Raw genomic sequence first — 27,597 nt, 5'->3', positions numbered from 1 at the left:
GAATACATACCGTCCATTTCACATCTGGGCGAGCAAGTGGAATAAATCTTCCATCGAACATATGAGAAAATGGCCCATGACCTTAAAAACAAAAGCAGCCTTAGAACAAGAAAAATGTTTGTAAATTGGTAAAATGTAAATCTTTTTAGTTAAACTTGAATATCAATAGAAATTAATAATCTATAAATACATCACAAAAAGGAACAAACCCTTCCTTCCTATTTTCTAAAACAAGAGAACAGGAAGCAGAACAAATACAGGAAAGTAAGCTCTCCACTGAGGGGTCTCTGAGTCACCATAGTTTACATAAATCTGATAAAAGGACAGTTTTGTGTAACCAAAGGAATGTTAATGACAAAAACTTTTGGCTTCTTCAGATTATATATTGGTAGTGTTAGAACAGCAGTTTTAACACAATCCACTAGGGTTAGGAAGAAAATATTAGAACTTTATTACTCTCAACCTTTAAAAACATCTATTTTTATGTAAATTTTATAATGTATGTAATTTATTTTATAATAAATATACACATATCAGGGCTTATCTTGGGTTTTTACTGATGATATGGGCAATCAAAAGTGGAGATCACTACTTTATCTTATTCATAAGTGATCTTAACATTCCACAACATCTAGTAATATGAAACTTTGCTGAGGCACAACTCTGGATTATCAGAATTTCTGAAGGAGTTACAGTTGGCCCTCTGCATCCGCAGATTCAATCAACCTCGGACAAAAAAATATTCAGAAAAAAAATTTCCAGAAAGTTCCAAAAAGCAAAACTTGAATTTGCCAGGCTTGCTGGCAACTATTTACATATAGCTTACATTGTGCTGGTATTATAAGTAATTTAGAATTGATTTAAAGTACATGGGAGGATGTGTGTGGGTTATATGCAAATTTTATATAAGGGGCTTGAGCATCCAGGATTTTGGGGTTTTGGGGGGTTTTTTTTGTATCCGCAGGGGGTCCTGATAGATGGGAAAGGGAGCCTACCTGGACCAGCCCTGGGCCTTTTTGCATGTTGCAGTCTGTACACAAAGGCTTGTTACTATAGAGCTCAGACTCCTAGAAATTGGCAAAAGTTTCCAATGATTCCCTCTCAAAATACCAAAAATCTGTTAAATTTATGATCTAGGGCTGATACTGGTCCTACTGAAATCTCCAAGGGGACATGCTGAAGAGCGTGCCCTATGCCTTTAAGTATCTGGCTACTGAAACCTCCCTTTCCCTGCACTGAGGGCACATGCAAACTCTTAGGATCCTCCAACAGGTAGGAATAAATTACAAGGCTAGGGCTTCCCTGGTGGCACAGTGGTTGAGAGTCCGCCTGCTGATGCAGGGGACACGGGTTCGTGCCCCGGTCCGGGAGGATCCCACATGCCACGGAGCGGCTGGGCCTGTGAGCTATGGCTGCTGAGCCTGCGCGTCAGGAGCCTGTGCTCCACAATGGGAGAGGCCACAGCAGTGAGAGGCCCGCGTACAGCGGAAAAAAAAAAAAAAAAAAAAAAAAAAATTACAAGGATAGGGGAAAAATCTCCTGTGATAAAAGAGAACAGTCCTTTTTCTCTTTCTTTGACCATGGAAAAGGATGATATTCTTCTACTTGGATTTAAGTGGCCCAAGACCTCACATGGGTCAGGGAAGAAAAGAAGTTCTCTAAATCCGTTGTTAATCTGTTAGAGCAGATTATGTATTCTAGGTGTGAGAAGAATAGATTTGACAAATTATCTAAAGGAAAATGGCAATTTTATTTCAACCAAGATAAAGGAAAAATCAAACTCACATCATCCAACACACAGTAGTCAGAAAAAAATCACTATCAGAAAGTCCCTTCATATAACCTGCAACAAAGATGTTTAACATGGGAAATTCACTGAAAGCCTACAAAAAAAATAGCAATGCTTTGGGCTTATGAATCATTCTAGGAAGAAGCAATGGCACATTTACATTAATGTTAACTGAAGAATTAAAACACAACTTTCATATTCTCCTAGTTAGTTGGATTTTTTAATTTCAAAGAGAGGTACCATGTGGTTTTTACATTAGAACTCTGGCTCTTTGAACTGCTTACCGAGATCATGACAAAGACCAGCGATCTGAACACAGAGCATATCTCGTTCACTTATCTGCAGCTCTGGTTGTTTTTCACTCAGTTCACGAACTAGACGTCCTGCTAGATACCCTACGCTGCAGAGCGGAAAAAACAAAACAAAAATGAAAAAATTACTCTTCTGTTTGAAAGATGAGCGACTGTTAAGATTTGTATTTGTCCTTGATAAATCCTTAAGGAGGCTGTGAATTAGACTTTGGGTGAAGGAGCCTTCCCAGCAGTTTGAGTATAAAAAGCCCTCTTTTCCCCTTTTTTGTTTCAGAGTCTACCTGATTGAACTAGCTATAGGCTCAGTCTCAGGTCATTTTGGGCTGTATTACATTTCTGATTTGTAGGGATTTGCAAGACAAAGACAGTTGTTTTTAATTCCCCAAAGAACTGCTCTGCTGCCTAAATGATTTTAAAAGATTGATTTGCCCAACTACATTTTCTTTAATTTGATTATTATTAGCTTCTGAATATTAGCCCCTAGTTTTACATTATATTGTGTGGGTTCATGTAACCTTACTGGGTTTTTTTTTTTTTTTTGTATATTTAAATTAATATTTTCTGAGGGGCAGATTTACATACCCTGTCTCATTAATACCAGGCAGCGGAAGCATTCCCCAGTGAGACATAATGTCTACACACAATATAGTGAGGCAAAAGAGATATAAACATCTTATATTAAGCCCACTTAAATATACCTACTTTTATAAACTGTCATCTCGATTCAATCAACTCTTACACCTTTAACTTTAGCCTCCATTAGGACCCCATCAACAAGCTGTGGTCTTACAAGGAGTCCTAGAAACTTTCCTTTTTATTCTCTGGCTATTTTATCTATTTTTGTATAAAGGCTCTGGGGTCTCCAGGGAGGGGTTGAGCCCAGGGACACAGGCCTTTTTAAAAAACCTTTAACTTGATTAATTGGTCTAATTGTTGCCCCAAACAATTGTTCAACTGTTGATCAGGTATCTCAGTGTAATTTTCTTCCAGCCTTTTAAATATATGTGTGTGTGTGTGTGTGTGTGTGTGTGTATTAAACTGGGGTAAATAGAATGATAGAATGGACTTCTTCGGGGCCCTTAATGTTGGGGACCAATAAGATGTCCCCTTGGCCCATCCAACCTTACATAGTGTTGTATAAAAACATTTGTTTTAATCTCATTACCATCCATTTTATTTATCCAATTTCTTAATAACCATCTAAAGATTTTTATCCTGTTGAGACAAGTCCCCTTAAAATTTCCACCTTCTTGGGAAGAAGTCTCTTAACTTTCCCCTCAGCTTTTTTTCCCTATTAACCAACCCAATTAACATTACTTAACCTAATGTTTTCATTAGCATCTGTAAGGCCCATTGAGGGTAACCCTAGAGACTACAAATAAGGCTTCCCAAACTGGTTTATTTTTGTCTCTTTTAAACTAAGGGAGTTCTGAAATTGGGTCATTTGTAGGGATGTGGATGGATCTAGAGACTGTTATACAGACTGAAGTAAGTCAGAAAGAGAAAAACAAATACCGTATGCTAACACATATATGTGGAACCTAGAAAAATGGTACAGATGAACCGGTTTGCAGGGCAGAAATTGAGACACAGATGTAGAGAACAAACTTATGGTCACCAAGGGGGGAAAGCGGCGGGGGTGTGTGTGTGTGATGAATTGGGCGATTGGGGTTGACATGTATACACTGATGTGTATAAAATTGATGACTAATAAGGACCTGCTGCATAAAAAAATAAATAAAAGTAAAAAAAAATAATTGGATAAAGTCAGTGACAAGATAAATTCAACACCTATGTTAAGTCCACAAAATCAAGAAGAGATAAAAAAACAAGAAACAAAAAACAAAATACTGAGTATAGTTCCCTGTGCTATATAGTAGGTCCCTGTTGGGTATCTATTTTATATATAGCATTGTTGAACTAGATAATATGGTCTCTATTCTTAATGGAATATGTGGTGAATTTACTACAAAAGGTAACATTTAAATCAATGGAATTAAATCCACAACTTATGACAAAGAAAACGGTATCAAATCATGTTGTACACCTTAAACATACACAACGTTATATGTCAATTATATCATGATAAAGCTGGGGGAAAATAAGATATTCAAATTTTTTTAAAGTTAAGAAAAAAACTAAAAATGCTAAAAAAAAGATAAATAAATAAACTAAGGGAGTTCTTAGGTTAGCTGTTTTATATATACTACCATCTTCTAATTTGTTTTTTTATAGGTAAAAATAAAACAGCTGTTTGTTATGAGAGCTCTCTAAAAAATTTACTAATTTACCAAGTTTCTCCAATTTTAAGGATTCACTGTCTGGTCATTGATGAATAGTATCTTTTTTTTTTTTTTTTGCGGTATGCGGGCCTCTCACTGTTGTGGCCTCTCCCGTTGCGGAGCGCAGGCTCCGGACGCGCAGGCTCAGTGGCCATGGCTCACGGGCCTAGCCGCTCCGCGGCATGTGGGATCTTCCCGGACCGGGGCACGAACCTGTGTCCCCTGCATAGGCAGGCGGACTCTCAACCACTGCACCACCAGGGAAGTCCGATGAATAGTATCTTAATAGTGACTCAAACCAATAAAATGCAAGAGGCATCCCCACAAGAGAGTGCAAAGGATGCAGCCTTCATAAGATTTAGAAATTTCCTCCCCCAAACAGCCTAAGAGAGTAAAGTCCTTCGTTGTACAGGTGGTTGCAATGAAGGTTGAGATGACAAAGGCCCCTTATGGGCTGGGACCCCTTATGACAAATTTTCCTGAGAGTTGATACAGCCAGGCAAAAAGATTGCTCAGAATTCCAGTCTATTTGACTGGTTGCCAAATGTACACCATATGTGTACCTCCTGGGTAGCAGAGACCAAGCTCTCAGAACACAGGAGAAAAAAAAAAAAAAGTCTAAGAAGATCAGGTAGAACATTTACATCTCTAAGACACAGGTAGAGAAATGCAAGTTCTCCCAGAAGGGCTTTTGTTTCTTTAAGTTCAGAATTTTGAAAAGATGTTTTATCAAGTTGGGTTTTTCTAGCTGCATATGAAAAAAAAATTAATTTTGGAATGTCAAAAGAACCCCAGTTTGGCCATTTTTAGGATGAGCTTTAATTCCCAATTAAGCAAGTACTTGCAAGTACAAATTCTGTACGTACATAATAAAAATTTCCCAGTGTCTGTCAATTGGGGTAACCCATCAGCGTTTTTTAACTGAGCAAAATCTTCCCAGTGTCTTTCAAGTGAGGATAACCCACTCTGTCATTCAACTGACCACAATCTTCCTAATGTCTTTCAACTGAAGATAACCCTGTTACCTCTTTTTGAAACTAAGTTCAAGGAAAACCTACTCCTCCAGTGAGAAGTTAAATACCACCAAATAAAACTTAGGACCATAAGCGAATAACAGGAGATCCAAGATCCAGGAGACACTCATCCAAATTCATCTGGACTCACTGAGGAGACAGACGGGCACAAGAGGCCTCTGCTAGTACCAAGGCTCCAGATCTTCGTAAAGTTCAGGCAAAGGAGAAAAGTTGGCTCTGGATCCCTTCGTGGTCACTGAACTGTCAACTGAAGAAAAACACTACCTAAAAGTTCCAAGTTATGTTTTATTCAGAGATCTTACTGAGGACTCTAGCCCGGGAAACAGTCTCAGACAGCACTGAGGCATTGTTCCAAAGAGGTAAGGGAGGAACCAGGGTATATAGGAGTTTCTGGTGAAAAAAAAAAACATTTCGTCCAACATCAAAAGACTACTGCTAATGACAAAAACCAGTCACCTCAAGTTAATAATTTTTAGCATTTTCCTATGTATGGGAAGATGTAAGAGTCTGGGGTCATTGAAATTATTCCTTAGATATTCATCTGATCTATCTAGGGCCAGCATGCTGTTTTTCTCCACCCTGAATTCCCCTCTGGGTGCAGCACTGGGGGCAGCTGCAGTGGTTTGATGGCTTGACGGCGGGCAATATTTGTTGTTTACTAGAATGACAGGTAACATTTTTTTGGTCTACATTTGTGATTAGCAGTAATCTTTTTACACTTGACCACATGTTTTCCCCAGCAAAAAAGTTCACATATATACTGGCTCCTCCCTTACCTCTCTGGAGCAGTTCCTCAGAGCTATCTGAGAACTCCTGGGCTATAGTACTCAGTAAGGTCCCCAAATAAAACTTAACTCATAACTTTCACATCGTGCATTTTTCTTTCAGTTAACACTCAAGAATTTCAATATGTTTTTCAAATGTTCTAATATACCTCGAGGGCAACTTAACAGAATAGTCTGTTTCAGAACTAGGCAGAAACACACAGATTCCCAAAAGCAGGACCTCTTGACTCACAATCACTTATCATTAGGGAAATGCAAAATCAAATCACAGTGAGACACCACCTCATACCCATTAGGAAGGGTTTTTGGGGTTTTTTTTTGGCTGTTCCACGTAGCATGCAGATCTTAGTTCCCCAAACAGGGATTGAACCCGTCCCCGCTGCACTGGAAGCACAGAGTCTTAACCACTGGACCACCAGGGAAGTCCCTAGGATGTCTATTACAAAACAAAACAAAAACTAACAAATTTTGGCCAGGATGTGGAGAAATTGGAACCCTTGTACACTGTTGGTGGGAATGTAAAATGGTGCAGCCACTATAGAAAACAGTAGAGCAGTTTCTCAAAATATTAAAAATAGAATTACCATATGATCCAGTAATTCCACTTCTGGGTATATACCCAAAAGAAGTGAAAGCAGGGTCTTGAAGAGATATTTGCACATCCACGTTCATAGCGGTCACAATTGCCAAAGAGGTGGAAGCAACCCAAGAGTCCACAGATGAATGAAGGGATAAATGAAATGTAACATATACATACAATGGAATATTATTCAGCCTTAAAAAGTAAGGATATTCTGACACATGCTCCAATATGAGTGACTCTTGGGGAAATTATGCTAAATGAAATAAGCCAATCACAAAAAGACAAATACTCTATGAAATCACTTATATGAGATACCTAGAACAGTCAAATTCATTAGAACAGAAAGTAGAATGGTGGTTACCAGGGACTGGGGAGAAGAGGAATGGGGAATTCAATGGGTACAGAGTTTCAGTTTTGCGAGATGAAAAAGTTGCACAATAATGTGGATATATTTAACACTATTGAACTATAAACTTAAAAATGGTTAGGATGGTAAATTTTATATTCTGTGTATTTTACCACAATTTTTTTTAAAAGCAGAGCTTCTGGTATTGTAATGTTTACAACATAGATTGTAGATAAGGTGCTCAACAAATGTTAAATACACTTTTAGCATTTCTACCTGAAATTACTTCCTGAATGAATACAATATCTTTCTTGCCCCCTAAACTCTGAGCTTCACAAGGATAGAAACACTTGATATCTTGTTGGTTTGGTAGGCACTAATAAGTTTTCAATAAATATTTGTTGATGAATAAACATTTGAGTAGATGCATGTGTTCTGGCTAATTAAACATGCTTCTAAACAAACAAACAAAACCAAAGTAACGCAGCAGTTTCCCCTTATTATTGGTTTCACTTTCCTCATTTCAGTTACCAGCAGTTAATCATGGTCTGAAAATATTAAATGGAAACTTCCAGAAATACACAATTCATAAGTTTTAAATTATACTTCATTCTGAGTAGCATGATGAAATATCACACTGTTCTGCTCCATCACGACTGTGTCGTGAATCATTCTTTTGTCCAGCGTGTCCCACACATTAAATCACTTAGTAGCCAACACAATCATCAGATTGACGGCCAAGGTTTCCACAGTGCTTGTGTTCAAGTGACCCTTATTTTACTTCATAATGGCCCCAAAGTGCAAGAGTAGTAAAGCTGGCAATTCAGATGTGCCAAAGACAAGTCGAGAAGTGCTTCCGGTAAGTGAGTGAAACGGTCAAAATTCTCAACTCAATAAAGATAGAACAAAATTGTACGCTGAGGTTGCTAAGATCTATCATAAGAACAAATCTTCTACCTGTGAAATAGTGAAGAAGGAAAAAGAAATTTGTGCTAGTTTTGCTGTTGCATCTCAAACTGTCAAAGTTACAGCCACGGTGTGTGATAAGTGCTTAATTAAGATGGCAAAGGCATTAAATTTGTACAATAAGATATTCTGAAAGAGAGAAACCACATGCACATAACTTTTATTGCACTGTATTGTTATAATTGTTCCATTTTATTATTAGTTGTTGTTAATCTCTTACTGTGCTTAATTTATAAATTAAACTTTATCATAGGTATGTATTTTTAAGGAAAAAACATAGTATAAATAAGGTTTGGTAGTATCTGTGGTTTCAGGCATCCACTGGGAGTCTAGGAGCATATACCCCGTGGATAAGGGGTGGACCACTTACACTGTGAGTACTTCATGAAAATCTAGATAACTGTCTGATTCTTCTGCGCCTATGTCCACCTGGCTCTACATTTTTATAATGAAAAAGAAGACCAGGGACTTCTCTGGCGGTGCAGTGGTTACCGCCTGCCAATGCAAGGGACATGGGTTCGAGCCCTGGTCCGGGAAGATCCCACATGCACGGAGCAACTAAGGCAGTGCGCCACAACTACTGAGCCTGCGCTCTAGAGCCCACGAGCCACAACTACTGAGCCCATGTGTCACAACTGCCGAAGCCCGCACGCCTAGAGCCCATGTTCCGCAACAAGAGAAGGCACCGCAATGAGAAGCCCGTGCACTGCAATGAAGAGTAGCCCACACTCGCGGCAACTAGAGAAAGCCTGTACGCATCAAAGAAGTCCAAACGCAGGCAAAAAAAAAAAAAAAAAAGCAGAGCAAGCAAAGTCTCAACTATGTTGTATGTAACAGAGGTGCCACCTTCTCTAAGCTTGTGAATGCGTTTCTGATTTACACGTTTCCTGATAGGTAAGAAAACAATGTGGTTTTTTTGTTTTTCGTTTTTTAAAATTTATTTTTGGCTGCATTAGGTCTTTGATGCTGCATGTGGGCTTCCTCTAGTTGCAGAGAGCAGGGGCTAATCTTCGTTGTGGTGCACAGGCTTCTCATTGCGGTGGCTTCTCTTGTCGAGAAGCACAGGCTCTAGGTGCACAGGCTTCAGTAGTTGTGGCACACGGGCTCAGTAGTTGTGGCACACAGGCTTAGTTGCTCTGCGGCATGTGGGATCTTCCCAGGCCAGGGCTCGAACCCGTGTCCCCTGCATTGGCAGGCAGATTCTTAACCACTGCGCCACCAGGGAAGCCCAACGATGTGGTTTTAAAGGGCAATTATGTATAAGACTAAATAGGAAATGTAGGAAAATTAAATAATCAAACTTACAAAGTTAATTATATCAGTAACCAACCCTATTAACTTTTAAATAATATTTAAACACAAATATTTCATCTAAAAGTCCTTCCAGGCACTTTCATTTTCTTTCCAGGAAGGATTTGAGGTGGCTTCTAAGAATACATAAAATAAGTAAAGTAGAGCAAAGTAAATCAAACCTTCAACTTTCTCATCAATAAAATAAGGATATTATTGGGAATTCCCTGGCAGTCCAATGGTTAGGACTCCACGCTTCCACTGCACGGGGCACGGGTTCGATCCCTGGCTGGGGAACTAAGATCCTGCATGCCACATGGCTCGGCCAAAGGAAAAAAAAGTCAAATATTGATTGTCTCAGTCAAACAAGGCTCTTAAAAAAAATAAGGCTATTATTACCATTTTATAAAACTATTTGTTTTCTAAAAGATACGATGTGACCGAGAAGGGACTTAATAACTATAAGTTCCCCACCCCAATACCCTTCTTACCCTAGACTATGCTCAAATCGATTGTGTGAAGCTCCTGGAAAAACATAGTAACCGCCTCCCAACTGCTTAATATATCGCAGGCGCTGAAATTGAGGTGTGTCGATGATTCGGATGAGAAGAGGGTGAAATTCAATGTGACCATGGATAGGATCATTAATCACCTAGAAAATTATAAATTAATGTGAATAACAATACATAACACCATCTAAAATTTTTGTCCAGTCATTCCTATCTACAGTGCAAAGTCAAAGCTATTCATTTTTAAGTAAGAATAATACTAAGGGAAATGACAAGTTATGAATATCTTTACCTTATTTAGGTATCACTACCAGACAAAGCAAGTATATTGGACCTGATGGATTCTAATAATGGATTAATGGATTCTAATAACAGAAGGGTAAAGATTTCAATCTTTCTTTTATGTATATGATTTCATTAGCCTTTAGGAAGTTAGTCTAGTATTCAAGTTAAACATACTCATTCAACACACTCATTCAGATCACATACACTATTTTACCACAGGCACTGTGTCTAATTTTTTGTAAATGTATCTACCCATCACTATAATCCTTCATAAAAAAAAAAAAAACCTCCTACCATGTAGTAAACAATCATAGGCAGGAAGTACTATAAAATTCTACAGCACTTAATGTCTCTAAGAAGTACTTACTTATACTTAGTAAACATACATTTCATAATTATTCATTACTCTAAGCTTAAGCAGGGGCTTTAAATATGGGTGAAGATCTTTTTTTTTTTTTTTTTGCGGTACGCGGGCCTCTCACTGTTGTGGCCTCTCCCGTTGCGGAGCACAGGCTCCAGACGCGCAGGCTCAGCAGCCATGGCTCACGGGCCCAGCCACTCTGCGACATGTGGGATCTTCCTGGACCGGGGCACGAACCCGTGTCCCCTGCATCGGCAGGCGGACTCTCAACCACTGCGTCACCAGGGAAGCCCTATGGGTGAAGATTTAATGCTCCTCTATGTTTCTTTAAATAAAGATAACATCTTTCTTAATTGTCCATAACTGTCTTTTAAAAAGAATGTTTCAGAATAAAAAAAGAAACATGATAAATGATCTAATCCATGATTTTCAAACTGCTTCAAATGGTTCCATGAAGTTCCTAAAAAATGTATGGAATTCTGGGAGGTGAAGGGCCTTGTCTGCCTCATTTACTGCCATATTCTCAGAACCCATCAAACAGCACAGTTCCTGGCACAGAGTAGGAACTCAGACACATTTTAAATGACTACTGTTGAAACATTATTGCAAAGTAATACAGTGTACCAAGTATATTATTATAGTTACAGTGTACCAAGTATATCTTTAATAATACACCAAGAATGATGTCAAAGTATCTCAGCAATAGAAGGATGTTGTAATTCAACCCTGTGAATGTCCTTATCAGAGAAGAAAAAGTTGCACAATTTTTAAATATATGAAAATCATATACTGGTCTATTATTTCTCCCTTATACAAGATCAATGTAACCACGAAACAAATGAGAATCTATCTTTTAAATTAATAAATTAATTTATTTATTTTTGGCTGTGTTGGGTTTTAGTTGCTACACGTGGGCTTTCTCTAGTTGTGCCAAGTGTGGGCTACTCTTCGTTGCAGTACACGGGCTTCTCATTGCGGTGGCTTCTCTTGCTGTGAAGCATGGGCTCTAGGCACATGGGCTTCAGTAGTTGTGGCACGCAGGCTCAGTAGTTGTGGCTCGTGGGCTCTGGAGCGCAGTCTCAGTAGTTGTGGCGCACAGGCTTAGTTGCTCCGCAGCATGTGGGATCTTCCCAGACCAGGGCTTGAACCCGTGTTCCTTGTATTGGCAGGCAGATTCTTAACCACTGCGCCACCAGGAAAGTCCCAAGAATCTATTTTATTTTGAAAAATTATGAAAGAAAAGTCCCATAATCTACTTTTAGTCCATTTAAAGATCTAAAAGACTTCACTGTCAATTTTTCAATGGTTAATAACTGTTTTTAAAAGAACTCAATGAAAATTATTTTTAACTTAGTATCATAACACACACTCTCCTTTCAGGTCAAAATGCATCATGAACAGTTTCTCATGTTTTTACAAATCTTAATAATTATCACTGTAATGGCTCTATTTCATTGATGAACCAACATTTTTAAACCACTCCCCTAACACTGGGCTTTGCGAAACTAGAAATTCTATTTAGTCAATTTCATATTCCCTTTGCAACCCTTAGTGTGTATATGTGATATTAAAGTGTTTTGATCACTTTTTTAAATTAATTTTTATTGGGGTATAGTTGATTTACAACGTTGTGTTCGTTTCTGCTGTAAAGCAAAGTGAATCAGTTATACATATACATATATCCACTCTTTTTTAGATTCTATTCCCACATAGGTCATTACAGAGTACTGAGTAGAGCTCTGATCATTGTATATAATCTGTTATTTTTGTTCCTGCAGTATTTTTTTGAGGTATAGTTGACTTAAATATTATATTAGTTTCAGGTTACAACATAGTGATTCAAAATTTTTATAGAATATACTCCACTTACAGTTTTATAATATACTGGCTATATTCCCTGTGCCATACAGTATATCCTTGTAGCTTATTTTATACATAGCAGTTTGTACCTCTCAATCCCCTACTTCTATTTTGCCCCTCCCTCTTCCCTCTCCTAATTGCTAACCCCTCATTTGTTCTCTATTATTCTTGAGTTTTTTTCTGTTTTGCTATATTCATTTGTTTCATTTTTTAGATTCCACACGTAAGTGATAACATACAGTATTTGTCTTCCTCTGACTTATTTCACTAGGAGTAATACCCTCCAAGTCCATCCATGTTGTTGCAAATAGCAAAATTTCACTCTTTATGGCTGAGTACTATTCCATTGCGTATATATATCTTCTTTATCCATTCATCTGTTGATGGACACTTAGATTGCTTCCATATCTTGGCAATTGTAAATAATGCTGCTATGAATATTGCGATACATGTATCTTTTCAAATTAGCATTTGTGTTTTCTTCAGATATATGCCTAGGAGTGGAACTGCTAGATCATATGGTACTTCTATTTCCAGTTTTTTGAGGAATCTCCATACTGTTTTACACAGTGGGTGTACCAATTTCCATTCCTAGCAAGGGTGTACAAGGGTTCCCTTTTCTCCACACCCTTGCCAACATTTGTTATTTGTGGGCTTTTTGATGATAGCCATTATGACAGGTGTGAGATGATATCTCACTGTGGTTTTGATTTGCATTTTTCTGATAATTAGTGACGTTTAGCATCTTTTCATCTGCCTCTTGGCCATTATGTATGTCTTCTTTGGAAAAACGTCTATTCAGGTCTTCTGTCCATTTTCCTTCTACTAATTTTGGGTTCTGTTTGTTCTTCTTCATCTAGTTCCTTTAGATGTAAGGTTAGCTTATTTGAGATTTTTCTTTTTCCTGAGGTAGGTTTTTATTGCTATAAAGGTCCCTCTTAGAACTGCTTTTGCTGCATCCCTTAGATTTTGGATTGCTGTGTTTTCATTTTCACTTGTCTCCAAGTTTTTTTGATATTTTCCTTGATTTTTTTCAGTGATCCATTCGTTATTTAGTAGCATGTCTAGCCTCCACAGGTTTGTGTTTTTTGCAGTTTTTTTCTTGTAAGTTGATTTCTAGTCTCATAGCATTGTGGTCGGAAAAGACGCTTGACATGATTTCAATTTTCTTAAGTTTACTGAGACTTGTTTTGTGGCCTAGAACGTGATCTATCCTGGAGAGTGTTTCATGTGCACTTGAAAAGAATGTGTATTCTGGGACCTCCCTGGAGGCCCAGTGGTTAAGACTCTGAGCTTCTACTGCAGGGGGTGCGGGTTCAATCCCTGGCCAGGGAAATAAGATCCCACATGCCACACGGCATGGCCAAAAAAAAAAAACTGTATTCTGCTGCTTTTGGATGGAATATTCTCTATATATCTGTTACATTCATTTGGAATAATATGTCATTTAACGCCTGTGTTTCCTAATTGATTTTCTGTCTGGATGATCTGTCCATTGGTGTAAGTGGGGTGTTAAAGTTCCTTACTATTATTGTGTTACTGCCAATTTCTCCCTTTATGTCTGTCAATATTTCCTTTATGTATTTAGGTGCTCCTATGTTGGGTGCATATATATTTACAGTTGTTATATAACTTCTTTTTGGAGTGATCCCTTGGTCATTATGTAGTGTCCTTCTTTGTCTCTTGTAACAGTCTTTGTTTTAAAGTTTATTTTGTCTAAGTTTTTGTTACCCCGGCTTTCTTTTGCTTTTGCTTTTTTAATATTTATTTGGCTGCACTGGGTCTTAGTTGCAGCACACGGGATCTTCGTCATGGCACGCAGGATCTTTAGTTGCGGCATGCAGGATCTTTTAGTTGTTACATGCGTACCCCGGCTTTCTTTCGATTTCTATTTGCATGGACTATCTTTTTCCATTCTCTCACTTTGTCTGTTTCTTTAGGTCTGAAGTGAGTCTCTTGTAGGCAGTCTATATAAGGGTCTTGTTTTTGTACCCATTCATCCACTCCATGTCTTTTGATTGGAGCATTTGGCCCATTTACATTTAAAGTAATTATTGATAGGTATGTACTTATTGCCATTTTGTTAACTGTTTGGGGGTTGTTTTTGTAGTTCTTTTTTGTTCCTTTCTTCTTCCTTTGTTCTCCTCCCTTGTGATTTGATAACTATCTTTAGCATTATGTTTGCATTCCTTTCTCTTTTTTGTGTATGTATCTGTTATAGGTTTTTAGTTTGTGCTTACCAGGTTTATATATAGCAATCTATATATATAAATGATTATTTTAAGTTGCCGATCTCTTAATTTCAAATGCCTTTTAACAACCTTACATTTTTACTCCCCTCCTGCCACGAGTACTGTTTTTAGTGTCATTATTTTACATCTTTTTGTTTTGTGTATCCCTTAACTACTTACTGCAGATATAGATGATTTTACTTTTGCCTTTTAACCTCCTAGTTTTGTACGTGGTTGATTGAATACCTTCACTGTATATTTGCCTTTACTAATGAGCTTTTTACTTTCATAATTTTCATGTTTCTAGTTGTGGCCTTTTCTTTTTTGCTTAGAGAAGTGCCTTTAGCATTTCTTGTAAAGCTGGCTGTGGTGATGAACTTATTTAGGTTTTGCTTATCTATAAAACTTGATTTCTCTATCAAATCTTACTGAGAACCTTGCCAGGTAGGTTCTTGGTTCTTGATATGCTACCACTCTCTTCTGGCCTGCAGAGTTTCTGCTAATAAGTCAGCTAACAGTCGACGGGAGTTCCTGCATACATAACTTGTTGCTTGTGCCTTGCTGCTTTTAATATTCTCTCTTAGTTTACCGCTGATTCCTTCTAGTGTATTTTTCATTTCAGTTATGGTATTCCTCATCCCTGCTTGGTTCTTCTCCATATTTTCTAACTCTTTGTTAAAAATTTCTAACATCTCACTCTGTGAATCCATTCTTCTCCTGAGTTCTTTGATCTTATTTACTATCATTACCTTCAACTCTTTATCAGCTAGATTGTCTATCTCCACTTCACTTAGTTCTTTTGAGGTTTTATTTTGTTCAAATAAAATAAACATATTTTATTTAGTTTGGAACATATTCCTCTATTGTCTTGTTTAGTTTGGAACATATTCCTCTATTGTCTCATTTTGCCTAAATTGCTGTTTTTATTTCTACATATCTGATATGTTGGTTATGTTTCCTGACCTTGGAGAAGTGGCCTTTTGTGGGAGACGTCCTATGTGTCCCAGCAGCGCACTCTGGTCACTAGGGTTATATGTTCTAGGGATGCCCCCAGTGTGAGCTGCATGGGTCCTTCTGTTGTGGTGGGCTGACTACTGTGGGTGGTCCGATAGGCATGGCTGGCACCCCAATTTGCTTGGTTGCCAGGCCCTACCTTGTGTGGAGGCTGCTAGCCACTGGTTGGCAGGGCCGGGTCACAAAGTGGCTGGCTGCAGAACCCCAGGGGATCCTGGGGCTACTGCTGGCTCACTGGTGGGCAGAGCCAGGTTCTGAGATGAGTGGTTGTGAGGCTGAGGTTCCTGAATCTGGTGTTGACCTGCTGGTGGGTGGGGCCAGTTCTTAACACTGCTGGTTGTGAGTTCCAGGGTGTCCCAAAGCTGGTGCTAGCCTGCTGGTGAGTGGGGATGAATTCCAGGGTGCTGGCTGAGGAGTCCAAAGTACCTCAGAGCTGGTGTTGGCTTGCTGATGGGTGGGTCCAGGGGCTGGGGCGTCACAGGGCTGTTGTCAGCCTGCTGGTGGGCAGGCGCAGGGCCCAGGGTGGGTCCTAGGCTACTGCCAGCTCACTGGTGGGTGGAGCTGGTCCCGAGGTCTCTGGATGCAGGGCCCTGGGGGTCCCGAAGCTGACAGTCTGCTGATGGGTGGGCCTGGATCCCAGGGCTGCTGACGGAGGCACCCAAGGTGCCCCAGAGTTGGAGCTGGCCTACTGGTGGGCAGGGTTCAGAGGTAGGGCCCCAGGACTGCTGCTGGACTGCTGATGTGTTGGCTGGGTCCTGACAGGGCAGGCTGTGGGGCTGCAGTGGTCCTGGGGCCCGTGTCTGCCCTCTGGTGGGCAGGATCGGGGTCTAGGAGCTCCTGGGACTGGTGCCCACCTACTGGTGGGTAAAACTGGGTCCTGGGGCTAGTGCTGGCCCAATGGCGGGGGCACAGCTGGATTCTGGGGTCCCTGGCTGCAGGACCCAGGGGTCCCAGAGCTGGGGGTGTGGGGCTGGTTCCTGACACAGCTGGCTGTAGGGTCAGGGTTGTCCTGAAGCTTGTGTCAGCCCACTGGTGAGCGGGGCCAGATCCTTGGGTGCCTGGCTAAGGTGCCCAGGGTGTCTCAGAGCTGGTGTCTCCCAGTGTTATTTAATATAATCTACTCCTTCTATAGTCACATGGTCCACTTACTTATCACTTTTAAAGGTATATGATATTCTGTTGTGTTACTAGCCAAGCAGGATGAAACAATTCTACTGCCTTCTGTATATGCCAAGCACTGAGGATGAGGGATGAATAATTACCATTCCTGCCCCCAGGAAAAATAATAGAATCTATTTGTAGAGTAGTGGGGAAAGAGAATGGGGAAAAAGAAACAAAAGAAGGAGTGGTCAGTTCTACCCTGAAGAAAGGGGAACAGGAACCCTCAGAAAAAGATTCAGAGGTGGTGATTCTATAATTTCACACATATTAGGTAGACATTTCACTGTTTTAAAATTCTGTTTTAAAAAGACCAGGGACTTTTCTGGTCGTCCAGTGGTTAGGACTCTGCGCTTCCACTGTGGGGAGGGCACGGGTTAGATCCCTGATCAGGGAACTAGGATCCCCAAAGCCACACAGCATGGCCAAAAAAAAAAAAAAAAAAATCACCAATACATTTGACAAATTAGTGCCTACTATGTCAAACACTGCACTTCATCCTCACTATTATGCAATTCCTGGTTTCAGAGGCCAATTGAACTAAATTTAGCATGAAGAAAACTAAGCCAAGAATAAGAGGTTATAGTCTTGGGTTAGGCAATGGTTTCTTAGATATGACACCAAATGCATAAGAGACAAAAGCAAAAATAGATACACTGGACTATATCAAAATTTAAAACTTTTGTGCTCCAAAGAACACCATCAAGAAACTAAAAAGAGGGGACTTCCCTGGTGGGATGGTGGTTGAGAATCCGCCTGCCAATGCAGGGGACACGGGTTTGATCCCTGGTCTGGGAGGATCCCACATTCTGTGGAGCAACTAAGCTCGTGCGCCACAACTACTGAGCCTGTGCTCTAGAGCCTGTGCTCTGCAATGAAAAGCCCATGCACTACAATGAGGAGAGGCCCCTGCTCACCGCAACTAGAGAAAGCCTGCGCACAGCAATGAAGACCCAATGCAGCCAAAAATAAATAAATAAACACATTTACAAAGAAGCAATACTGATTAAAAAAACAAAACTAAACTAAACTAAAAATATAGGGAATTCCCTGGTGGTCCAGTGGTTAGGACTCTGCGCTTCCACTGTTGGGAGCCCAGGTTCAATCCCTGGTCAGGGAACTAAGAGCCCGCAAGCCTCATGATGTGGTCTAAATAAATAAATAAAAAGACAGTAAAAAGATAATCCAGAGGATGGGAGAAAATATTTGCATATTATATATTTAATAAGGGAATTGTATCCTGAATATATAAAGAACTGTTACAATTTAAATTAGATTGTGGTGATGACTGAACAACCTTGTGAACTTTCTAAAAAACACTGACTTGTATATTTAAAATGAGTGAATAAAAGAAAATATCTGTGTGTAACTGACTCACTTTGCTGTACAGCAGAGATTGGCACAACATTGTAAATCAACTACACTTCAATAAAAAATAAAATAAAATAAAATAAAATGAATGAATTGCAAGGTATGTGAATTATATCTCACTAAAGCTGTTTTTATTTTTTAAAAAAAGGGTTAAAAAAGGTAACTAACACCCCATTGTAAAGCAATGATACTCCAATAAAGATGTTAAAAAAGAAAAGGTAGATGCAAAATTAGGGTAGGAATTAATTCTTTGTTCAACTGTACTGCTGATGAAGCTAAGGTCAAAAAAGGTATCAATTTCATTACTAGACAGTGACTCACCGACTCAAGTACTTAGTAGCTTTAAGATCTATTTTCAATGACTATAGTTTACATATGAGGTTAAACAATTTTGTTTTTAATGAAAAATAGAAAAAATAAATAAAAGGGGGCAAATGAAACTACTGACTGCCTTGAAAATTACTTCAAAAAGATTTTTTGTTGCAAACTGTGAAAATGTGACCTCAGAGATTATCTGAGATGATCTCAACTAATGAAGAAAACTCATCTTATCTCTGCCCTGCCTGATGAGAACACCCATGCTGCTGCTATTGAGAAAGGACAAAAAAGAATGCAGGACAGCAACTGTCTCTCAATTGCAGAACAAAATATTTAGATATCATCTTTGGTAAGTGATTCTTCTATTTACTTCTTCATAAAAATGAAGTATTTTAATATTAGGTAACATTTTCAAAAAGGGCTGCGATTTGATCATTCCTCAAATAACAGATTTGCTCTAAGAACAACTACTTTGTCTGTAAAAGAAGATTCTTGTAGAATTGAACCAAACACACTTATTAAATATCTTCAAACACGATTTTCAATGAAAAATAAGCAGACTAACTTGTAACAGTAAAATTGAAATTCATGTGCTCATAGGATCTGAGATAACTCAATACATAAAACACCTCTGATGAAAAGTGCAAAAGATCACTGTGTAAAAGGGGAATGAGACCCCATCCCCTCTTCCAGGTCTGAAACTAAGTTTTCTTACCCTATAGATGTCAAAAGCATAAACAATGTGGTACATTTCCTGTCACCAACCAATCAAGAAACATTTCTTTAATTACGGTATTAGAACCATCCTGAAGAGCTTGTGAAAAATGCACATTCCTGGGTCTCTACTGTAAGTTCCCAGAATCAGAATTTCTGAGATGGGAGCTAGGCAGTTGACTGCTTGTTAAAATGATTCTTGGGACACTGAGTGCGAAAAACAGGGCTTTTGAAATGTCTGGAAGGGGATGGGGGATAAGAAATAAACAGTTATTGATAGATCAAATTTTAGGCATATATCTGTTCTTTGGTCTACTGTTTGACAAAAAAGTTCACCAAAACTGATAAGTAATTTTAATTTAAAAGTTATTCTATGACTAAGGGGTAACTAAGGCTATATGTGTCGATATGGATAGTTCTCAAAAATATAACATTATATGAAAGCTTAGAAGGTTACTTCTAATAAAATGAAATTCCATTTATAAATGTTTAAAAAATATGTAAAACAATACTATACACTGTTTATGGCTATACATACATATGTAGTAAAAATCTAAAAAAACATTCAAGAAAATGATTAAACACTTGGGGAAAAAAGGATGGAAACAGAATTCAAGAGGGGTACAAACGAGGCCTTCTACTGTTTCTAATATTTTGTTCTAAAAATAATAGATCTGAAGCAAATTAGGCAAAATGTTAAGATTTGACAAGCTGGGCAGTAGTCTATCTATGCTTTTCTGTGTACTTAAAATATTTTAGTTTTTCTCGTGGTTATTTTAGAAAATGCAGAAAGTTTAGGAAAGTAAAAACCCATTACTCACAATCCCATTACTGAAAAGAGATTTCTTTCCATTCTTTTCAAAATGAATTCTACATAATTGAGTTATATCACTTTATATTAAAAAAATAATAAACTCAGATTCCTCTTACCTTCATTGTATAAACATGAGTTTGATCCAGTTGTTGGATATTATTAAGCAGCTTTATTCTCTTCCCATAGGAACTAAAATTATAACAGGATAAGCAAATCTATCATTATTTGCTAAATAATGATCCCTGGAGTATATAATAGTATATAATCAACTGTAGGTTGTTAGAATAGAAGTCAGATTAAAAGGAACAGTTAATAATTCAAACATACTCCTATTAGAAACCCTCTCCTTTCCTTTGCTTCTAAGACATCAAACTCTTCTGCCCTCAATCCTCTTCTCTCTTGGTAAATTCAGACTTCAACACCTCTCATACCTATATCACTGAATGCTCAATTTACACTTCAAACTTATTTTAACCTAACTGAGGCCAACATCTACCCTCAGGATCCTAAATTTGCATGGCTCACGTAAGCGAAATCTCAAGATAGGTAAGTCCCTTTGAAGTAGAGCACAGTGATAATGAAAAAGGTTTTTGGAATCAGGCAGAACTGACTCACATCTGCACGTGGAATCTATATGATCTTGGAAAAGTTACTTAACCTTTTTTGGTACACTGACGTTCTCATCTATAGCACAGAGATAATACTATCTCCCTCACAGGGCTGGAGAGGGATTAAACAGTGTGTCCGGCACTGAGGATACAAAAGACTCAGTTCCTGCCCTCAAGAACTATAGGAGAATTTTAACTATGATTACAGATGTTATAGAAATTATTATTGATGTTAAATTCAATATTTATCCCATCAGCAGTGTTTTAAGGACAAGAATCTAGGAGTTTATTAGTATAACCAAGCGGTGAGTATGTGAACAAAGTTATCTAACTAAACTGGGCAAAGATGTTACATATAGGAAGACTACATTTGTTTGACAAACTGAGCCTTTGTCATATCAAAATAACTTTCAAAGTGAAATAATCATTGCTTACATCAACTAAGAAACAGTCACATCAAATGCAAATGTCTAGAATACAATGAAAGGAAACGCAGGACAATATAAGACTTCTTGGCAGGGGTGGCTGTCAGTCACGTGATCAGTCCATGAATAGATTTTTAAAACTCTTTATAGTGATGAGTTGCAAAGTTCCAAGTTTGACTTATGAGCATCAGGTATGAATTATGCATGAATCAAGTATATATGGTTTTAGCTTCATTTATACCTATTGTCCTCTATTAGTAATTACTCATAATGCTCCAGTCTTGAGAAAGAATTTAATAGGAATTAAACAACTCAAAATCCTATAATTCACTTTCTTGCTCCATTTACACTTACTAATTGGTCTAGGCATGTTAGCCTGGTACCTGGCTGAAGCAGGAGGCAAGGGGTTAGCCTTTATCAATCCTTTAGCTAATTAGACTGAAATGTAAATCTTTTGCTAAAAGTGCTAGATAGACTTGGAGCCAGAAGTACTGCAATTGACCTCTATGTTGTCCCCCGAGACCCACAGTAACTACAGAATCTAAGAATGATTTTTTTGGAATGTACAGAAGCATCATTACAGCTGATAAACCATTAAAGCAGCATAGCTTGTGTTTTACTATTCCCCTACCCTCATCAGTTTGAAATAACAAGCATAGGGAAAGGCCAGGCTCCAAGAAGTACTTTAAGGCAGAGCTGTAACTGACACAGGTTAAGTATAGTTGCACAGTGGAGCATAACCAGGAATCACAGCATAAAATAATACCAAACCTAAACCAACCTCACAGCCCAGTCTTTTCCTCAACTGATACTCAGTATTCATCACTTAATTAGAACTCAAAAAGAAACTACTGTATTCATAAAGAAATCACATGGGGGGGTGGGCAAAATGGGTGAAGGGGCTTCAAGAGGTACAAACTTCCAGTTATAAAATAAATAAGTCATGGGAATGTAATGTACTCCATGATGACTATAGTCAATAATGTTGTAGTGCATGTTTAAAGTTGCCAAGTGATGGTATACAATTTATGTTTTAAGCAGGGCAAGAAAATTTAAGCATAACATGTTCCCTGCTTGTACTGGGCCCTCCCTAATGTGCAATGTGCATTATACATTAACCAGACCTCCTCAAAGTTGGGAATGCCTGCTCAACTGTAAAAAACAATGCTTTTTTCCTTCTTCTGATGCCAACAATGTAACTCCTTAGAAGATTAATTTTCCCTTTCCTAATCCTGTAAGGGATCTTGGTGACATACTGTGCCTATGTGCAGATCTGGACTATGTATCTTTGGTGAACTTTACATAAAATGTCAGTGTGCCACTTTGATGTACAATCTGTTTTCTCGAAAATGTATATGACTGTTCCTTTGACTTCTAACAGGCAGAAGAGTCCTCAGAGTTTTCTAAAAGACTGTCTCTTGGGTTATAATCCTCAGGTTGGCTTGAATAAAACTCTCTATTTCTCGTTTAGATCGAATATTGATTAATTTTTTGTTGACCCAAGAGAGTAAATCTGTTTTTTGTTGTTTTTTGTTTTGTTTTGTTTTTTGCACAGCTTGCAGGATCTTAGTTTCCTGATCAGGGATCGAACCCTCACCCTTAGCAGTGAAAGCACAGACTCCTAACCACTGGACTGCCAGGGAATTCCGAAGAGAGTAAATCTTAAAAGTCCTCATCACAAGAAAAAAAATGTCTTTGTAATTTTGTATGGTGACAGAGGGTACTAGACTTATTGTGGTAATCACTTCGCAATATATACGAACATTGAATCACTACATTGTACACCTGAAACTAATATGTCAATTATACCTCAATAAAAATATTTAATTTTTTTAAAAAAAATCACTGATTAAAGTATATTTAAAAAGCCACCCAAAACCTGGAGGTGTTTTTGTTTTGGCAAAGGCTATGGCAAAATAAATACTTTAAACAAAGATTTGGGCCAGAATAGTTGGACTACAATAAGATTTTATTTCCATATTTCATCATTTCTGAAATCTACTGTTTCTTACAACTGATGTGTACATTTAATGTGACAATATTTCTTATTTTTTTAGAAAAATCTTTTACCGTCATCAGTTAATCATAAAACTGAGGAAATACAGGAGTACTTGTCTAAACTGGATTCCCCCTAGAAAGCAGAGTGTAGGACAAGAGCATGCATACAGTTAATTTATTTTGGATGTGAGTCCTGGGATATGGAGTGGAGGGCTAGAAAAGGTGAAACAGGAAACGAGAGGAAAATAATGCAAGGGTACATTAATAAGTTGGTTGCACTGGACGACTGTGAACAACTTCAACGGATCCCACTGAAATCCTCAAAGACAGCTCTGTCCAGGAGAACTTTGTCATGATGGAAATATTCTATACCTGCCCTGTTCAGCATGGTAGCCACCAGCCATAAGTGGCTACTGAGCACCTGAATTATGGATAGTATAACTGAGAAATTAAAATTTTCACTTCATTTAATTTTAATTAATTTTAACACATAGGTAGTGGCTGCTGCATAGGAAAACACAGCTCTAAGGGATACTGCAGAATCCACCTCAGAGTTAAGAGGTGGGCACAAAAAGACATGACATATAGTGTTCCTTTTGGAATTTTTACTATTTTGTTAACTCATGTGTCCCAAGTTCCTGGAAGAATGCCTAACGCATAATGAGCCCTCCATAAATATTTGTTGAATAAATCAACAGCATTTGGGTCCACAAAGTATATGGTTCCCTTTAAAAGCAAAACTCTATTAGAAAAAATTCCATTCAGTTCAAACAATAAGCTACTATTATACATAAGAAATAGGTAGTAAGCGGGACTTTGGGGGGACAGAAGGGGCTGATACATAATTATGAAAGAGGCAAGATTAGGTTCCCAAGGATTCTGACCCAAAGGAGGCTTATTAAAAGTCAGTAAAATGTTCTAAAGTAATCTTTCCCTCAATCTACTTGCATTATCAATTACTAAACAACAGTGCATGAAGTAATTCAGTATAATCTTTTGTTCTGATTCTTTGGTTACTGTTTCCACAAACAACACTTAGCTAAGTGGAATTCCAGAAGAAAAGACCACATTTTACCACTGTTGCCAATTCCCTAATAGAAACAAAGTCTCTACTTTAAGGAAGGTTTAAATATTGATTGGATCTTCAACTGAGATATTTAAAGTGGACTTACACAAATCTAGACCCTAGAATCTCCAGTCACATATAGGGATCTCAACCTACATATATAATTTATGAAGGGCTTAACATGTGCTAATCACTCTACATACAATGTCTCATTATTATTAGCCATTTCACAGGTGCAGAAACTGAAGGGTTAAATAAATTGTCCCAAATCATACATCTGAAAAGTGCCAAACTACTTTGGATAGTGTCTTTAAATCTAATACCAGGGAAGCATTCCAGCCTTAAGTAGCTCTAGAAAGACCTAGAAATATACTCAAGATAGGGTTGTAGCCTTGATTTTTCTTGCCAACATTTTTTTCCTATCAATTCTTCTACATTTTCTGGAGTGTATAATTCAATTATTCTGAACTTGAGAGTAAAAAGTTGGTCACTACAAACTTCATGAAGGCTTATTAGCAAAATTTTTAAAAACAGGAATCATTAGTAATATTTAACATAGGATTTGCACAGCAAAAACAAATAAAAACAACTCTTAGACAGCAGGTGTGCTATTCTGTTTTAAAACCTGTGCAGATTTAAAATGAGGACACTTAATATCAGCAATCTTGGGCTTTGTCTCTTCAGTGTGAATAAAAAGGTCTTAAGTATGCTTGGCTACAATGTGAATTTTATCATTCTTACCTTATTCCAAGGTCTTCAAGAAGAGACTCATCAAGAAAGGGCAGTATTGAACCTGTGATTTTCTTCTCTATGGAAGAAAAGGGAGGGAAAAAAATGAATGATTTCAATATTCACAGCACATGCTTTTGATTTCTTTCAATTTGGATCCACCAGAATTTACTCAGATCAAGACTTTTTTGAGCACCCAGTACTGGCAACAAACTGTGCCAAGTACCACATTTTTGATTGCTACTTGGAAAGTCTTAATTTTATTTATTTTTAATTTCTTTTTTTAAATAAATTTATTTATTTTTGGCTGCATTGGGTCTTCGTTGCTGCGCACGGGCTTCCTCTAGTTGCGGTGAGTGCTGGCTACTCTTCGTTGTGGTGCAAGGGCTTCTCACTGGGGTGGCTTCTCTTGTTGCGGAGCACGGGCTCTAGGTGCGCGGGCTTCAGTAGTTGTGGCGCGCGGGCTTCAGTAGTTGTGGCACGTGGGTTCAGTAGTTGTGGCTTGCAGGCTCTAGAGCACAGGCTCAGTAGTTGTGGCATATGGACTTAGCTGCTCCGCGGCATGTGGTATCTTCCCGGACCAGGGCTCAAAGCTGTGTCCCCTGCATTGGCAGGAGGATTCTTAACTACTGCGCCCCAGGGAAGCCTGGAAAGTCTTAATTTTAATTTGATAACTATACCAAGAGGATTTTTTTGATAAACCAGGTAAAATTTTTAAAATTATTTGAGTAAATTATTTGTAAGGAAGTCCAGCTGCAAAACTGGCAGCTTCTTCCTGAAACAGGTGAGGTTTGGGGTGGGGCGGGGAAAGAAATGTCAGTCATTTGTTAGAATAGTCAGGTCAAAACCATAGCCTGAGGGATGCTCCACAAGTTGACTTAGTTCTAAAACCTCCAAAGAAAGCACACAATCTGTTTAGTAAGGCTTATATACATTAAAAATATTTATTTATTTATTTATTTATTTTGGCTGCATTGGGTCTTCTTTGCTGCACATGGGCTTTCTCTAGTTGTGTCGAGCGGGGGCTACTCTTCGTAGTGGTGTGCGGGCTTCTCATTGCAGTGTCTTCCCTTGTTGCAGGGCACGGGCTGTAGGCACATGGGCTCAGTAGTTGTGGCTCACAGGCTCTAGAGCTAAGGCTCAGTAGCTGTGGTTCACGGGCTTAGTTGCTCCAGGGATGTGGGGTCTTCCCAGACCAGGGCTCAAATCCGCATCCCCTGCATTGGCAGGCGGATTCTTAACCACTGTGCCACCAGGGAAGTCTCACATGGTTTATTTTTCTTTATCTTTCTATATAGTTAATTCCAGATCTTCCTGACCTCAGATTCCAGAACACTGGACTATTTTCAAACAAACAAAAGTCTTTCTAAAGGTAACAAGAGAAAATGAGGATGTAATTTTCCAGAAAGAAAAAAACATTTAAATGAAAATGGCATTTTGGGGGGTGTTTTTCAAGCATAAAAAATATTCAATATAAAAAATCCAAACAATATAAAGTATAAAATATCAACTTACTCATATTCTCCTAATAATCATTAATATTTTAGATAACAAAATTCAAGACATTTACTTATGCAATTATGTAATTTTACACAAATGAAATTATGTTGTTTATAATCTATTTTTCCCAACTAATAGGTCATAAAGATCTTTCTTGTCAATTATTAACAATTATTAATGATGTAGTTTCATCATTTTTAATGGTTGTCTTTTATTCCACAATACAGATGTACCATAACACATTTAACCAATTTCTTCTGAACCTTATGCTCCTCACCACTAAAATGAGTATAACTGAACCTATGTCACAGAGTTATTGTAAAGATTTTATAAGATGAAACTTGAAGTGCAGAGAATAGTACTTCACGCAAAGTAAATGCTCCATAAATTGTTAATCATCAATATTACTTACTATTATTATCAATGGATATTTAGACCATTTCTACTTTTTTGCTATTTATAACTAGTGGTTAGAAGAATAATCTTGAATATATTTCTTTGGACAGTGTACAAATGTTTCTGTAAACTCCTACAAGTGAAATTTTCTATAAGTAAAAAGGTATTCCCAAACTGTCCAGGGTTAAGCAAATTGATACTTCCATCAACTTTATTGGATTACCAATCTTTAAATATTTTTCCATTTAAATTTTAAAATCAGTGTTTTTAAAATTACTGTTAAGACTGAATATTTTTTTTCTGTTTTTATTGGCTGCTTGTCAATTGTTCTTGTGTTTTGCTCATTTTCCTACTGGGGTGTTTTTTTCCTTGTTCTTAGTTGACTTTATAACTTTGGTTATGTTCTCCATTTTTTTTCTTTTCTCACTGGTTTGTTTATTCCCTTATTGTTGAGGGAAATCCGATGTATTTTGATGAGAACACTTGTTAAGGTATAAGTGGCATGTATTCTGGAGTCCAAAGACCTAACTTTAAAATCCAGCTCTGAAAAAAAAAAAAAAAAAAAATCCAGCTCTGCTTTTTTCTAGTTGTGTGGCCTTTGAATCTCAAACACATCATCTACTAAAAAATACACATTACAGTCTCCAAATTCCTGTGAAATTGTATTCCAAAATGAGGAAAGGGACCCAGCACCTGTGTTTAGTTTTGTCAAATAAAAACAAATTTGGACTTGCAAGCTGCTGTGTATAAAACAGATAAAAAACAAGGTCGTACTGTATAGCACAGGGAACTACATTCAACACCTTGTAATAATCTATAACAGAAAAGAATCTGAAAAAGACTACATACACACA

At 38.0% G+C, this 27,597-nt stretch overlaps 1 protein-coding gene across 3 annotated transcripts in view; it reads right to left on the bottom strand.

Moving 5' to 3' along the window:
- The window catches only part of SAMHD1 (SAM and HD domain containing deoxynucleoside triphosphate triphosphohydrolase 1), a 63,107-nt gene that overhangs the window by 33,236 nt on the left and 2,274 nt on the right, over window positions 1-27,597 (bottom strand). For all 3 annotated transcript variants that reach the window (XM_033433683.2, XM_004272978.4, XM_012534156.3), the window contains exons 2-6: window positions 24,860-24,926; window positions 20,138-20,210; window positions 9,878-10,038; window positions 2,074-2,189; window positions 11-81 (exon numbers count right to left, since the gene is read on the bottom strand). In XM_033433683.2, coding sequence (XP_033289574.1) covers window positions 11-81; window positions 2,074-2,189; window positions 9,878-10,038; window positions 20,138-20,210; window positions 24,860-24,926 — 488 coding nt within the window. The remainder of the gene's footprint in view (window positions 1-10; window positions 82-2,073; window positions 2,190-9,877; window positions 10,039-20,137; window positions 20,211-24,859; window positions 24,927-27,597) is intronic.

Source organism: Orcinus orca, chromosome 16 (genome assembly GCF_937001465.1).
Source record: "Orcinus orca chromosome 16, mOrcOrc1.1, whole genome shotgun sequence".
Lineage (NCBI taxonomy): Eukaryota > Metazoa > Chordata > Mammalia > Artiodactyla > Delphinidae > Orcinus > Orcinus orca.
The sequence above is the reverse complement of the archived record's forward strand: the minus strand, read 5'-3'. Positions and strand labels throughout refer to the sequence as shown.